General features: G+C 42.8%; 1 protein-coding gene across 2 annotated transcripts in view; it reads right to left on the bottom strand.

Annotated features, from left to right (window-relative positions):
• Positions 1 to 15,915, bottom strand: part of LOC311236148 (mitogen-activated protein kinase 8) — a 64,101-nt gene that overhangs the window by 31,180 nt on the left and 17,006 nt on the right. For both annotated transcript variants that reach the window (XM_084323772.1, XM_084323771.1), the window contains exons 3-6: positions 12,766 to 12,947; positions 11,369 to 11,498; positions 6,584 to 6,642; positions 4,645 to 4,783 (exon numbers count right to left, since the gene is read on the bottom strand). In XM_084323772.1, coding sequence (XP_084179898.1) covers positions 4,645 to 4,783; positions 6,584 to 6,642; positions 11,369 to 11,498; positions 12,766 to 12,887 — 450 coding nt within the window. In that variant the 5' untranslated portion in view covers positions 12,888 to 12,947. The remainder of the gene's footprint in view (positions 1 to 4,644; positions 4,784 to 6,583; positions 6,643 to 11,368; positions 11,499 to 12,765; positions 12,948 to 15,915) is intronic.

The following is a 15,915-nucleotide window of genomic DNA, read 5'->3' on the forward strand; positions in this document are numbered from 1 at the left end:
ACGTCTATGGTTTGTGGTGTGTCGTGGGGGGATAAGTCTATGGTTTGTAGTGTGTCGTGGGGGATACGTCTATGGTTTGTGGTGTGTCGTGGGGGATAAGTCTATGGTTTGTGGTGTGTCGTGGGGGGATAAGTCTATGGTTTGTGGTGTGTCGTGGGGGGATAAGTCTATGGTTTGTGGTGTGTCGTGGGGGATAAGTCTATGGTTTGTGGTGTGTCGTGGGGGATAAGTCTATGGTTTGTGGTGTGTCGTGGGGGATAAGTCTATGGTTTGTGGTGTGTCGTGGGCGGATAAGTCTATGGTTGATGAAAGATATTTCATCTTTTTGATATTCAAACTATTCTGCAGTATAGTTGGATTGTATCTCAGCTGAACATGCTTTTTGACGTGTAGGAGAAAAGATTCACAATGGGAAAGGACTTTTTTCTTTTTCAAAGAAAGTCAAAATTTTAGATAACATAAAATAGGATATTCCTTTATTGATCCCCTGGGGGAAATGTGGGCGTCATAGCAGCATGGGGGAGGGGAGGTGTAAACAAAGGTGCAGATGAGGGTCTATATGCCCCATCGGTTATATTATATGTTACAATAAATATAGGCAATACAGAATTTGAATCTGAATATATACTATGAGTACGAGTAAAAGTAAACAGTATACACAAGGTGCCCTAACTGGCAAGATATACGCCATACGTTGTAGTCCGTGCAGGTTTTGGTGGTTAAGAGTCAGACACACTTAGTGGTCAGACAGTCCTAACAGTGCTGGAGTTCTGCAGCTGCTGGCAGCAGTGCATGCCCTTTTCTAGTAGCTCTTTCTTCTCATGCATTGAACATGTTTTTGACGGGTGTAACAACAAACACCACATTCTTTTATTAATTATTTCCTTTGTATCCTTCCCTGCTTCCTTCACTGCACGTGACGGTGACGCACTCCAGTGACTGTCTGGTTCTCCAGGCGCCCTATGGTTCTCCAGGAGCCCTATGGTTCTCCAGGCGCTATATGGTTCTCCAGGTGCCCTATGGTTCTCCAGGCGCCATATGGTTCTCCAGGAGCCCTATGGTTCTCCAGGAGCCCTATGGTTCTCCAGGAGCCCGCCCTATGGTTCTCCAGGAGCCCTATGGTTCTCCAGGAGCCCGCCCTATGGTTCTCCAGGCGCTGCCCTATGGTTCTCCAGGCGATCTATGGTTCTCCAGGTGCTATATGGTTCTCCAGGCGCTCTATGGTTCTCCAGGCGCCCCATGGTTCTCCAGGCGCCCCATGGTTCTCCAGGCGCCCTATGGTTCTCCAGGAGCCCTATGGTTCTCCAGGCGCTCTATGGTTCTCCAGGCGCCCTATGGTTCTCCAGGAGCTCTATGGTTCTCCAGGCGCCCTATGGTTCTCCAGGCGCTCTATGGTTCTCCAGGCGCCCTATGGTTCTCCAGGTGCCCTATGGTTCTCCAGGTGCCCTATGGTTCTCCAGGAGCCCTATGGTTCTCCAGGCGCCCTATGGTTCTCCAGGCGCCCTATGGTTCTCCAGGCGCCCTATGGTTCTCCAGGAGCCCTATGGTTCTCCAGGAGCCCTATGGTTCTCCAGGCGCCCTATGGTTCTCCAGGCGCCCTATGGTTCTCCAGGCACCCTATGGTTCTCCAGGCGCCCTATGGTTCTCCAGGCGCTCTATGGTTCTCCAGGCGCTCTATGGTTCTCCAGGAGCTCTATGGTTCTCCAGGCGCTCTATGGTTCTCCAGGCGCCCTATGGTTCTCCAGGTGCCCTATGGTTCTCCAGGTGCCCTATGGTTCTCCAGGAGCCCTATGGTTCTCCAGGCGCCCTATGGTTCTCCAGGTGCCCTATGGTTCTCCAGGCGCCCTATGGTTCTCCAGGCGCCCTATGGTTCTCTCCAGGCGCCCTATGGTTCTCCAGGTGCCCTATGGTTCTCCAGGTGCCCTATGGTTCTATGGTTCTCCAGGTGCCCTATGGTTCTCCAGGAGCCCTATGGTTCTCCAGGAGCCCTATGGTTCTCCAGGCGCCCTATGGTTCTCCAGGTGCCCTATGGTTCTCCAGGAGCCCTATGGTTCTCCAGGCGCCCTATGGTTCTCCAGGAGCCCTATGGTTCTCCAGGTGCCCTATGGTTCTCCAGGTGCCCTATGGTTCTCCAGGTGCCCTATGGTTCTCCAGGCGCCCTATGGTTCTCCAGGCGCCCTATGGTTCTCCAGGCGCCCTATGGTTCTCCAGGTGCCCTATGGTTCTATGGTTCTCCAGGTGCCCTATGGTTCTCCAGGCGCTCTATGGTTCTCCAGGAGCCCTATGGTTCTCCAGGCGCTCTATGGTTCTCCAGGAGCCCTATGGTTCTCCAGGCGCCCTATGGTTCTCCAGGAGCCCTATGGTTCTCCAGGAGCCCTATGGTTCTCCAGGCGCCCTATGGTTCTCCAGGCGCTCTATGGTTCTCCAGGCGCCCTATGGTTCTCCAGGCGCCCTATGGTTCTCCAGGCGCCCTATGGTTCTCCAGGAGCCCTATGGTTCTCCAGGAGCCCTATGGTTCTCCAGGCGCCCTATGGTTCTCCAGGCGCCCTATGGTTCTCCAGGCGCCCTATGCCGGGACTGAACTTGGAAAGACTGCTTTTTGTGTTGATACCGCGTTTTGCGTTTGTTTATTTTAAGGGGAGACACTGCAGGTGAATAGGCAAATATACTTTTTTTGTTGATTTTGAGATTGTTATATTTTGCTTCCTAAACATGTCTTCTATGAAACTAGTGACAATAAAACGTCAATAACACACATTTAGTTGTTTATTTTACTTCATTTTTCCTTATTGCATCCATAAATGTGCACATATTTAATGGGGAAGTGCCTCATTTGCATATATAAACATACATTTCAGAAAACTTGCAATTTATTTTTTCTTAGTTTATATGTACATAACAAACTGGGAAAGTTTCATAGTGATATCTATTTAAATATATTTTGCCTATTAGGGGGTACTACACTGTACTACACTGTAGCCTGTGTGTAGTTCTGTTCAGTTCAATAACATCATTATTATTATTATTATTCAGTTATCAGGCATGTGTTTAGGTTGTCTATTACTAATGGTTTGATTAGATATTGTGTTTGTAAATATCTGTTTCAAAAAAAAAAAGTATGGCATTTTACAATACAGAACTTTGAAGGCGTTTTCCCAAAAATGAGTTTTAAGAGTTTTTCCTCATACTCTGAGCCAGAAATCTCCACTTCAGTAGCACTCACATACACCAAAACTTCCAGTTCTATTCATATCTATGTTCTGAAGGTATTTACAGAAGGGTTTGTTGATATCGCATTCATACCCTGATTTATATCACATTTTATTCCTAAAAACATGGCGAAATATGGAATTTTACCATAAAAATTGACTGAATGGAGTATTTTCTGATTTATGGAGTGATAAAAAGAGATATCCAAAATCCCCTCTGTAATAACCTTTGGCTCTAATATGTCAACAAAATGAAACTATAATTTTGAAAATGGCTTTATCCAATGTTCAGATTTCTGTCCTGGAATTATATGCAAATTAGTGCATATTTAAGTAGATAATGCTCATTTGCATATTTAAACATACAATTTCAGAAAACTTGTAATACAAAAAAGTCTTGTCTTAATATAAGTAATCAACTGGGGAAGTTTCATTGTGATATCTATTAGTACATTTTTTTACCCTATTCACCTGTAGTGTCTCCCCTTAAACGATGAATGTTTTGTAATTCATCATGTACCCTGCTCTGCATAATTGAAAAATGAGGATCCTATCAAATGACTCCGGAGGTAAAATAAATAACTTTAGGAAAAAATATATATATATACATTTCTCTTTTTTTTGTGGCAGATATTGTGATATATATCAGTCATAATTTATATAGTGATATTTATATTTATATTTTTTCCACATAACCCAACTCCACCACCAGGTAACACCACTAAGGTCTAAAAAATAAAATATAATAAAAGCTTTACAGAGTAGATAAACGTCACGTACAGATGGCGGCAAGGTCAGAAAAAAAAATAAACAGACTGTGGAGAGGCAGGAGGGGGGATGAATAAATAAAGACACAGGAAACTAACTTTGTGTAACGCGTGACTCATATTGCATCTGGTCACCTTATGAAAGAGGCTGCGTGCCGAGCAGACGTGACTGTGGCTAGATGGCCTCGCCTGTGGGTCACATTAGTTCTGCCTGGCGAGGCAACAGCTGTCCCACCTTGTCGCTGACCGACAAGTGTGTGTGTGTGTCTGTCTGTCTGTGTGTGTGTTGTATATGGATATTATGAGTGTATTGTATATGGATATTATGAGTGTATGAGTGCCAATGTTATGTAGGTGTCTGAATGCACATGTGCTGCGTGTCTATGATGCCTGCAGTGTGGAGGCATGTGTGTGTAATCTAGCCCTGGTATGATGTTAGCTGCATAAAGGGAGGTGAGCTTCACACTTGTGTATAAGATAAGATGTTCCTTTATTGATCTCCTTGGGGAAATTCGGGCGTCATAGCAGCATGTGGGAGGGGAGGTACAGGTATGGGCAGGGTAATATAAAAAAGACATAAATATAGGCAATGAAATTAACTCTGAATATATAAACATGAGAAAAATGAACTCCGTCTGTCTGTGTGTCTGTGTGTGTGTGTGACTAACCCTGTGAATGATGCCCGCAGCGTGGAGGTGCTTGATGCCACACAGCATCTGGTAGAGCAGGTAGGACAGCCTCTCGTGGTCCAGCTCCATCTGAATCACCTGGCAGAGGTTGGCGTCCATCAGCTCCATCACCAGGTAGCTGGAAGGAGACGCCCGGGGGGTTCAAACAAACTCACACAAGAACCAACACCAACACGAACACAAACACGCACACAAACGCACTTGGAAACCATCAGCTCCATTACCAAGTAACTGGAGGGATGCCCGAAAGGTTCAATCACACACACACACACACACACACACACACACACACACACACACACTCACAGACATGTGCACGCAAACACACACACATAGAGATAGACAGACAAGACAGATGCACCAGTTGTATTCATCAACTACAGCAGCAGATAGCCCTTAGGGTTGAGATAAACACACGCACGCGCGCACGCACACGCACACACACACTCGTCACGCTGCAGGATGGGTTATTAGGCAGGACACACACATTTCTATCTATCAGCCCCATCTCTACATGTGTGTAGCAGGGCAGTGGGAGGGTGTACAGCAGGTCTGGCTATAGGCTCCACCATATACAGTGAGAATAGACGGATACATAAAGATAAGACCAGGAATACAGAACCAGGACCATATAGACCAGTGCACGCACGTACACACACACACACACACACACCGTACACACGCATACATACTACACACACTATACACAAACAAACATACATGTCATACATACACAAACATACTACACACAAGCATACATACTACACACGTACACATATACACACACACACACAGAGAAACAAACTACACACACACACACAAAAGAGTGGCCTCCTTCATCCAGAAACGGTCTGTTTACCCAGCAGCCTTCTGGCTATGATTTGTCCATTTTTCTTTTTAGCTCCAATCAGGCAGACACACACACACACAGACACACACACACTGACACACACACACTGACACACACACACAGCTTCTCTGCAAGGACGGAATTAATCACACTTGTTCCCATCCTACTCCGCGATGTACTAACCCATCACTTATCCCTCATCTCAGCGAGCCCACACACACGCACACGACCACTTTCCACTCTCGCAGACAGCTAGTGGACTTCCAGTCGCATGCAGCACAGGGCTAAATATATCCAGGAGCTCTCCTTTAAGAAACGACGTGGAACCCTTCTTGTTGACATTTAGCCGCGGAGAGACGTCCCGCGTGCCTCTGAGTGACTGGCAGGCTGTGACTCCACAGATATTTGTGCATCGAGGGATGTGTAACATATAGCTAAGGGTCTAGTGAGCTCGTACAAATATTTATTCATTATTTATAATGATTTATATATATATATTTTTTTATTACCTTTATTGAAATGGTACGTGCTACGTGTGGAAGGACAACGGGTATGAGATGAGTGTCTGCGCAGGGTGCTGCCGAACGTAAAGGTTGTTCAAATGTTTTGTTTTTGTCAACTACGCAGGTATTGGCCTCCAAAGACTGCATTCCCATTGAGAATGTGACTTGTCCTCCTCACTCACTTTCTATTACAGCATTTAACCTTCATTGATGCTTGACATTATTATTATCATCATATGATTATTATATTCATATATGTGCATATATATTACATAAGAGTAACTATTGTTATTGTTATTATTTATTTGATTATAGCTGTCCTCTACCTATAACATTCCATCTTCTACCTGTGGTGCGCACGCATACAAGTCTGTGGAATTCCAGTGGAGCTACATCCGAGGTCCTGAAAGATCTCAGTGGAGCTACTGTACGTCAGAGGTCCTGAAAGATCTCAGTGGAGCAACATCCGAGGTCCTAAAAGTCTCGAGAGCGAACTACCATCTTACATTGGTTTCACAGACAAGCGTCAGGGCAGCAGTAACTGGGCTTTTAAACAGATACTCACACATCTTGGAATTCCTCCAGTGTCTTCTGTGGCGTGAATACATTTAATAGGCCGATGATCTATGAGAGATACATAAAATGCATGATTACTATTCACTGGGCGGGAGGGAGAGGAGATGGGTTGTAATGCTGGTAATATGTTGCCTTCAGCATTATGTGAAAACAAAGAGGATATGAATGAACCACCACTAGATAATGGGTTATGGTGCTATGGACCCAAATCTCAAAGCCAAAACTGTATAAACATGGTGACACAATTTTATTATTACTATTATTACCAATACCCAGGATATGATGTAATTATCCCTGGTGCCATAGTCTATAGAGAGTACATATATAGTCTAGACTAGAGAGTACATATATAGTCTATAGAGAGTACATACATAGTCTATAGAGTATACACAATCTATAGAGTACATATATAGTCTATAGAGTACATATATAGTGAGTACATAGTCTATATAGTACATATAGTCTATGGAGTACATATATAGTCTATAGAGTAACGGAACGTAAACCAAATGCGTCCACATTTTTATAGGATTCTATCACATTTTCATAACAATAGCACCCTGCGCCGTTTTCATTGAGGTTTCTTACAAATTAACGATGCTCTATGTTGTCCTTTATATGCCGATTATCATTAGAATCTTAAATTGTACCATATGTCCCCCTTTAGACAACATATGCAACGCTACCAGCGCACTTTTGGTAAGATAATTAGTTGACCATAAGGTTTCCGTTAGCCGGTAATTACCGGTATTTGACCGGCAAAATCTGTTGAAGTCCGACATATTTAATCTCTCCGGTCATAGTGTCCGGTGAAAATAGTTCCCTCTGGGCACAGTTTGATTATTTGAATTGTATTTGGATGGGCTGGAGTTGGGTGGCCTATGCGATGAACGAAACAATCATTGCGTTTGTTGTCGTTGCTTCGCTCAGCGAGAGCTTGCTGCTGGATTTGCGGAAGGCATGCAGCTGCAGACCCACAGAACCCACCAGCTTTGCTGGCACAGTGCGGTCCCCAGACCTGGAAAGCTGCTCTGCGGGTCTGCAGCTGGATGCTTCTTGCAAACTAACTGCGGCCGGCTCGCGCTGATAACAGCTTTCATTGTTGGACCGGCTGCTTGGTGGAGCAACGATGAAACAAATGTAATGAATCGTTCGTCGCATGGGCTATTTAATTTTGGCCTGTTTTGGTACGGTTCGGGTGGTCAAGTTGTGCTTGGAGGGAGTTGTTTTCACCGGACATTATGACCAGCACCAAGTCGTTGGGAGGTGGAGATATACATCACGCAAACCCACGATAATGTTGCCGTCTCTCTCTGCAAAATGTCTCAGTTCTTCGCTTGATATAATTAATACAAATGTCCAATATAACGGAATTTGTTAGCTCATAAAAATGTGATTATAACAGACTGCTGTTTAGTGTCGGACCGACTGCCCACATACGCGGTCTATTTTATTTCAAGTCAGCAGCAGCACGGAGTATCGAGGGACTTGTTTTATTTGGAATATATTAATGACTGTATACGCAAAAGTAGCCTATAGTTTTAAGTAATAATATTATAAATCTACATGCCTTGAGGATGACATTCTTTATTCAATTGTTTTAAAGCTCAATAAACTATGACCGGAATTAATCTCATTTGTCCGGTAGATTGAAATCTTGCAGGTCACGGAGACCGGCAACAATTTTTTCTAACGGAAACCCTCTATACCAGGGGTGGCCAACCAGTCAGAGACTAAGAGCCACAAAAAAATGACTGTGGTACCACAAAGAGCCACACCATATACCAGCGTTTCTCAACCTTTTTTTTCAGTCACGGCACCCTTCATGTGTTTATAGGTCTCACCCTCTGGCCTCTGAAGTTGCTAATGTCTTTTTTATTTGGGCCTCACAGGGTTAAAAGTACCCTGTGAGACCCACGGTTGCAAAATTACAAAATCACTTTTAGCCATTTAAAAAAATAATGTTTATTTAAAAAATGTTAAAGGGGAACTATTTTACTATTTCTTTCACTATTTGGGCACTTTTACACAATTCCTGTGAGTCTATGGAACACCTAGGTTTTTTTCAAAAAAAATGCATTGTTTTGTATTTCTAATCAAGTACTAAAAACCGCATTTTTCTACCTCAAGATCTTAAGCCGTTTTGAGGCTGGGCTCCAACCACTGTGTGGCCTGATGCCAACTGCCACATCAACTGCCACATTATTATGCAGCTGAGAAATCTCTGACATCACAGATATGCACATTTTCAGATGACTCAGTTCAGTGAGGGTGAATATTGTGAGAGGAGAATTGGAAGAATTCGCCAATATGAGAATTAGAGACATATATCCTATTAATATAAGTCCACATAGCTAAGAAACAATGGTAAACACTGAAAAAAGCCATTTATAAGATAGTTCCCCTTTAAGCACATGTATAGTCAATTGGTCCTGTTGTTCAGCCTCACAATGCTATTTGATAGTAAATGTGTTTATATGTCCCACCCTCTGGCCTCTGAAGTTGCTAATTTCTTTTTAATTTGGGCCTCACAGGGTTAACCTCTTAAGCCCGAGATATACAGTAAAAGTGTATATTTTCAGCATTATGTTTGTTTACCAATTATTTTAACTGTTATTAGTGAAATATAAGATTATAGAAATCTCAGGGCATTGAGTCGGAAACCGGCGCATATTGACAGGAGGAAGTGGCACAGCCAAAAGTGAGTGTAGTCTTTTGAAGGAAGAGACTCAGGGCTTTCAAATTTCGAAAAACGACCCTACCCAGCTCACACCAGCCCCTGTCAATCATCTGACTTCTGGATTTACTTTTTAATTTCTCTTATTTTTTGGGATTATCTCCCACAAACCTGAACGTTATTGCCATAAAACAGAACGCAGTTAGGTTCTCTACCTTTCTGTGAACGTCTTGCAAAAAACGGTGTTGCAATATGATGAAAAATGGTGGAGAAATTTACATTATAAAAAAGATGGCAGAATTCAGTACTGTATCTACAAAACCTTCTGTTTAATCATCTTCCCTTTATTCATTTGCTTAGATTTTTCAGGTCTGGTCAATTTTAGCATGGTGTTATTTACAGTCAAAGATAATTTTTTTTTTTAAATAGAATTGATATTCTCCTTTGGTTCATTACAATTTACTCAAGCCTAGTAACAGACACACTATTTCTGACACTGATCCATATAATGTCCCTAGATTCAGATACCAAGAACATGCAAATGGACCATTTAAAAAAAATTGTAAATGTTTATTCTACGTCCTTATTGAATGAGTGACATAAAAAAAAAAAAGTAAAAAAAAAAAAAAAAAAAAAGTAAAAAAAAAAAAAAAAAAAAAAAAAAAATTATGGATGGAAGAGCCGCACATTGACGGGCAAAGAGCCGCATGCGGCTCGCGAGCCGCGGGTTGGCCACCCCTGCTCTATACCGAGGTCGCAGTATTAGTTTACCGCTGTTCAGATCACGTCGAAGAATATAGACACATCCCAGTGACCTGCGACCTGTGCTAACGCTCTTGGGAAATGCAGTGTTGTAGTTTTCAACATTTTCACCTTTTAATTTTAAACCAATGCTGCAATCTACTGACAACATAAAGTGTTGTCTAATCGTCACCTTGAGAGCCACTTCCGTATACTAGCGTCGCCTCAAACCCATTCTAGAGATTCCCACTTTTTACTTGGAGTGGGGCGTGGCCGTATTTGGTCCCAGACAATAAGAGTGACTGCAATTGGTCACTGTGACGTTACATATATAGTCTATAGAGTACATATAGATTACATATATAGTCTATGGAGTACATATATAGTCTATAGAGTACATACATAGTCTATATATAGTACATATATAGTCTATGGAGTACATATATAGTACATAGTCTATAGAATTAATAGGTATGAGCCTTGCAGGCATGTCTTAAAGGTCCAGTACAATGATGTTAATTCAGTCACAAAAAGCGTATTGTGGAATGTTAACGTCAGGAGTGTCAGTTGCTTCAGGTGTATCGGCTTCATTTGATTTGTTTTAGTGTTTCACCCTCTCCGAGCACAGCCAACTCTCAGTATGTTTAGGGGGCGTGGCCTTCCGTTCATTGAAAGGAGATGTCAAGTTAGTATCATAATACATTAAGCTTTCAAATGTAACCACATTCATGAACCGTGAACAGTGTGATCGCTTGCTATGGGAGGTAAACACTGGCTAACTGTGCTAGCACAGCTGCTGGAGAAATTGTAGCTTTTTTTTAACGACTTGTTTGTGGACTAGCTAGCTGATATCCTTTACAACTACTGACGGACAGACTGACTGATGGGCCAATCAGGGTAACCAGAGTAGATGATGCAATCTCTTCAGGGAAGCAGATGGGATCTGAAATAGTTTGATTCTGGGGGTGTGATCAACGTGCTGTAGTCGTAATTTTCACAACAAAAACAACAACAGTTCTAACACGTTGGCTAATATTACATCAACATACCTTCTGTAAAAGTCAGGCAATGAGATTGAAAAACGCAATTTCCATTATACTGAACCTTTAAGGATACCTTGTGTATACCGTTTGATAAAAAAAGATGATTGCCTATATTTATTGTAACATATAATATAACCGATAGGGCATATAGACCCTCATCTGCATCTTTGTTTACACACTATCTTTTTTTTTTTACTTCATTTTTTAGCGTTTATAGCGTTTGCTGCTATGACACCCGCATTTCCCCAAGGGGATCAATAAAGGAATATCTTATCTTATCTTATCTACACACACACAGTCTAGCATGTCTTACATTCTTGTGGTTGACGCATTTCATGAGCACCAGTTCTCTGTAGGCGCGCTTGGCGTGGGTCTGGTTCTGGAAGGGTCGGCTCAGTTTCTTTATGGCTACGTTTCTCTCCAGGTTGTGGTCGTACGCCGAGCTGGGGAAGGAGACAACACACCTCATTTGTGAGAACAGCACCATGGCAGGCGTTTAAAGCCGCCACAACCTGCCAAAACAGACAGCTGAGGCGGTGTTACAGGGGCTGTGACTGACTACAGGCTGTGGTCATGGGGCGAGCTGGGAGGAAAGTGTGTTGAAGGAACACGCCATCTTATCGTCTTCTCCAGAGTCAGTCACAAATGAATGGAAGCAGATAAAAACTACTAGCCTAGCATAAAACTCCTTGAGTGGTGTTTTTGACCAACGGCTAGGCTAGTGGTCCGTATCCACTTACACTCATTTGCGCTAAGCTAGGCTAGTTTGAAGCCGGATAGCTTTCTACTGAACACACAGAGAGGAAATTGGTATCCATCTTCAACTTTTCAGTAATGGGGTCAAAATCTACATTTTGTTTTTGTATATGTACAACAGCGTCTCCATGGCCTGGTTTGGTCCCGAGGTCATGAAACACTTTTAGCTTTTAACATTTCTGTTGAGGATACTCTTGATAACCAGCCAATCATATATAAAATTCACAAAATTACTATTCGATAGTCACTGGGAACTATTCGAACCCCCCATGTTAACATGTGTCAAACATAATCAAACAAGCGAGCTAGCTGGCTGCTGTCATTGCTAATAACAGCTATATATTTTCGAGGAACCTTATTTCCAGGAACAAAAGCATCCATTCTTGCGTTACATCATTGATGCTTGAAATGTCTGAGCTTCTATAACATATGGTTTAGTTAATAGCAAATTGTGAGATAATCAAAGAAGCAAGCTAGCCGGCAGTTGTCATTGCTAACAGCCAACGCTAGCGGACCAGGCTACCGTATTTCCGGGAACAGAATCATTCATTCTGAACTTTACATCACTGATGCTTGAAATGTGTGAGCTTAGTGAGACAACATGGCAAACGTACAAAATGTTGCTACCATGTAACATATCCGGTCTCTCTTTCTTAATCTTTCTTCCCAGCTGTTCAGACTATTATGCTACCTGGCTAACTAGCAAGCTGTACCCAGCATGCCGTTCAGTGGTTTTAATAGGATAACAGTTAACAGGGTCCACTCTCAATTCACTACACACTGTAGTTGCCAGTAAAAACAAGGGAAAATATATATTTTTTGAGACAAAACGATATTCGCATAAGCTATCAATACTGACGAGGGCCGAGGGATTAGCAGGGGAATGAGGTTCTGGGCCCTTACGTGGTCCCCCACCTCCAACGTTCCAACTCACACATCCTGGGAAAGACTCACCAGACGATTCCCTGTGCTCCCGATCCAATGGGTCTTAGATTCTGGTAGCGCTTCAAAACCGTGAAAGTGGAATCCCCGACATCTAAACTGTAATACTCCTTTTCGCGCTTATTCCGGTTCATGGTGACAGCTTGGGAACACGCCGTGTTTTGGGCATCCAAGTGGGACGTTGCTCTCGAGACCTAGAGAAGACCCGGGGAGAGAGAGAGACAGACAGACAGACAGACAGACAGACAGACAGACAGACAGACAGACAGACAGACAGACAGACAGACAGACAGACAGACAGACAGACAGACAGACAGACAGACAGACAGACAGACAGACAGACAGACAGACAGAGAGACAGACAGAATTTTTAACTCCCGCCGTTCCAATAGCCGAGAAGAGATTCATCTAATTCTTGGAATGCTATCTACAACATACAGATTCCAAACAATGCTAATGTGGAAAATTCAAACTGACAGGCGTTATTTGTTTGTTGGTACCACTGTGGATAATAACTAAGCCCCTGCCTGCTTGGCAATGTAGCATCAAATCAAACGGTTTGGGGAGGGGAGTCGGTCCTGTGAGGGTTACCCATCCTGGCCAAGTAGTGGATTTGTCCATCAACCTGTCTCTCACTTCACAAACCCTGTGAGCTGCTCTCGCTCAAACAAGGCTCATGCAATACGGTAGTCAGGCTTGGCCTACTTACTCACACAAGGCATATTTAAGCATTACATCACACGCAGGAGTGGTTTGTGACCAATAAACCATGCCTAGGGGTGGTTGTTAGGCCCGAGGCGCAGCCGAGGGTCGTTAGACCCCCCTAGGCATGGTTTATTGGTCACAAATCACGACTGCACGTGGTGTAAAGCTTTTATACAACTGCCAGATTCATCCAACCTTATTTCTATACAATAAACACACATTAATCGAAGATTTATTGAAAAAACCATCCGCCAGAAAAAGTAGTTCCCACAACTCCATGTGGAAGCAGCTTGAAGTGCATCCAACCAAACTAACACATCCAACTGTGTATTATTGGAATGATTGAGAGAAGTTGCCTCATGTGGAAGCAGCTTGAAGTGCATCCAACCAACTAACACATCCAACTGTGTATTATTGGAATGATTGATTGAAAATTTATTAAAACGTTTTCTTTGCCCTATAGGAAAAAAACGTTTTCTTCGCCCTATTTTTTTATTTCTTTCTTTTAGCCTAAACTTAACCAGTTGGAAACCAGGGGTACAGTAATAAAATTAGCAATCAACCAATCAATCAATTCAATAGACCATGCTCACTTAAAACAGCGCTGCTTCTCTCTCAGTCTGACTCCCCCGCTGTTGCAGACAGGAGTGTGTGTGTGTGTGTGTGCGTGTGTGTGTGTGTGTGTGTGTGTGTGTGTGTGTGTCACAGTGTGTGTGTGCGTGTGTGTGTGTGTGTGTGTGTATGTGTGTGTGTGTGTGTGTGTGTGTGTGTGTGTGTATGTGTGTGTTTGTGGGTACGCCAGCGTCGGACAGTGTGAGAGAGAACGCTGCAGTCGGAAAGTAGGAAGGAAGAAATTTAAATCAATCAATTAATCTATCAATCAATCCGCGATTTTTCTTTTGTTCTAGATTGAGTCAAGACCCATCAATTACATCATCCAACATTGTTTAAAATACTAACACATTCCCCTTGACAGAATCGCTTCATATTTAGTCGTTATGGTGCTTTCAACATAACCATTTGTTCTCCGCGATCCTGTTTTCTCCCGGAGTGAGCCGGGGAGGGTTATGTGATTTGGTTGTGGGCGGGTCCTGAGCCCAGGACCGTGGATTGTTACCAATAAAGACGTGTGAATGGCCAATCAGAATCGAGAAATTTGCATGCCGTTGTATAATATGCTGTACAGTCTATATTATTATGCCTTATTGTCTGTGCCTGTGTGTCAGCCAGTCAAAACACTGTTATGTCCCTGCACTGATAACCATGTCAAACCAAATAGGCAACATTTGCGAATAAAAGTTTTGATTCAGATTTGGGGTTCAGGGCCCTCATTCATCAACGTGTCTTACGCACAGATTTGTGCTTACCCTGTGCGTACGATCATTTCTAAGCAAAGAGTGGGATTCATCAATTTCAACTTGAACTTGACTTTGTGCTTATGTCTACGCACAGCTCTGAGCACACTTAGCTGACGCCCAGTGGTAGAATATATTATTACAACAAGGAAATGAGCTTCTGTGCATTAGTTTCAACACTGGCGGAGCGCAGTCAGTCAGTAGCCTACACCCCGTATATATTCCGATAACGCTATATAAACCATGCTGCATTCATTCTGAGAGAAAGATCTATTATTCCAAATGCTATTTATAGGGTTTTGACCATAATTACACTACTGTTGCTATTTTACAATGAACTATAATGAATTACGGTTCATACAGAGCATGGTTTATATAGCGTTATCGGAATATACGGGGTGTAGGCTACTGACTGACTGCGCTCCGCGTATCTCAACTCGTTATTATTTTGCGCACAGACCGCAGAAACACGGGAACGTTTGATTATATTTAAAAGGCTTTACGTTAAACGAAACAAGTGGAGTTTCGAAGCTGTAAGCAGAGTCATATGAACACCCACGATATAGTGTTCTTCCCCCTTTTTACTGCATAAGAAAGAATAGAAAACGCATTGCAATGACACCAGATAGTGGACAGACTATGTATATGATGGGATTCAAGTTCGCGTTTTTGTTGATCATAGGCATGCTGTCAGAGTATGATATCTTAATCAAACATTCTAGAACATTTGTCGTCACAGATCATGTCCTAATAGAACATAGGCTATGGCATGGTCCATCGTGATATTGTGTGGACTGTTATTATTACTGTACCGGTACCACCCATTGTGACAACAGCCTTGTGAGTCCCGCACACAAACATGATGGAATTCAAGTTCATGTATTGAAAGGCAGGCTACATCATACATGCAGTGAGATTCATTGTTCTTGTATATGCTCTCGTATTATTGTTTATATAGGCTACCCAATACTGACATCAAAATAGATTGTAGTATGCCTCTAGAAATCATATGCAGCAGGTAGAAAATTGACGGAAGATCCATCGCGATTTGGAATAAAATTGAGGAGAACTTTAATCCCTGGGTATTAATCAAACAACACGG

The sequence above is a fragment of the Notolepis coatsorum genome, assembly GCF_963971535.1.
Source record: "Notolepis coatsorum genome assembly, chromosome: 10".
Lineage (NCBI taxonomy): Eukaryota > Metazoa > Chordata > Actinopteri > Aulopiformes > Paralepididae > Notolepis > Notolepis coatsorum.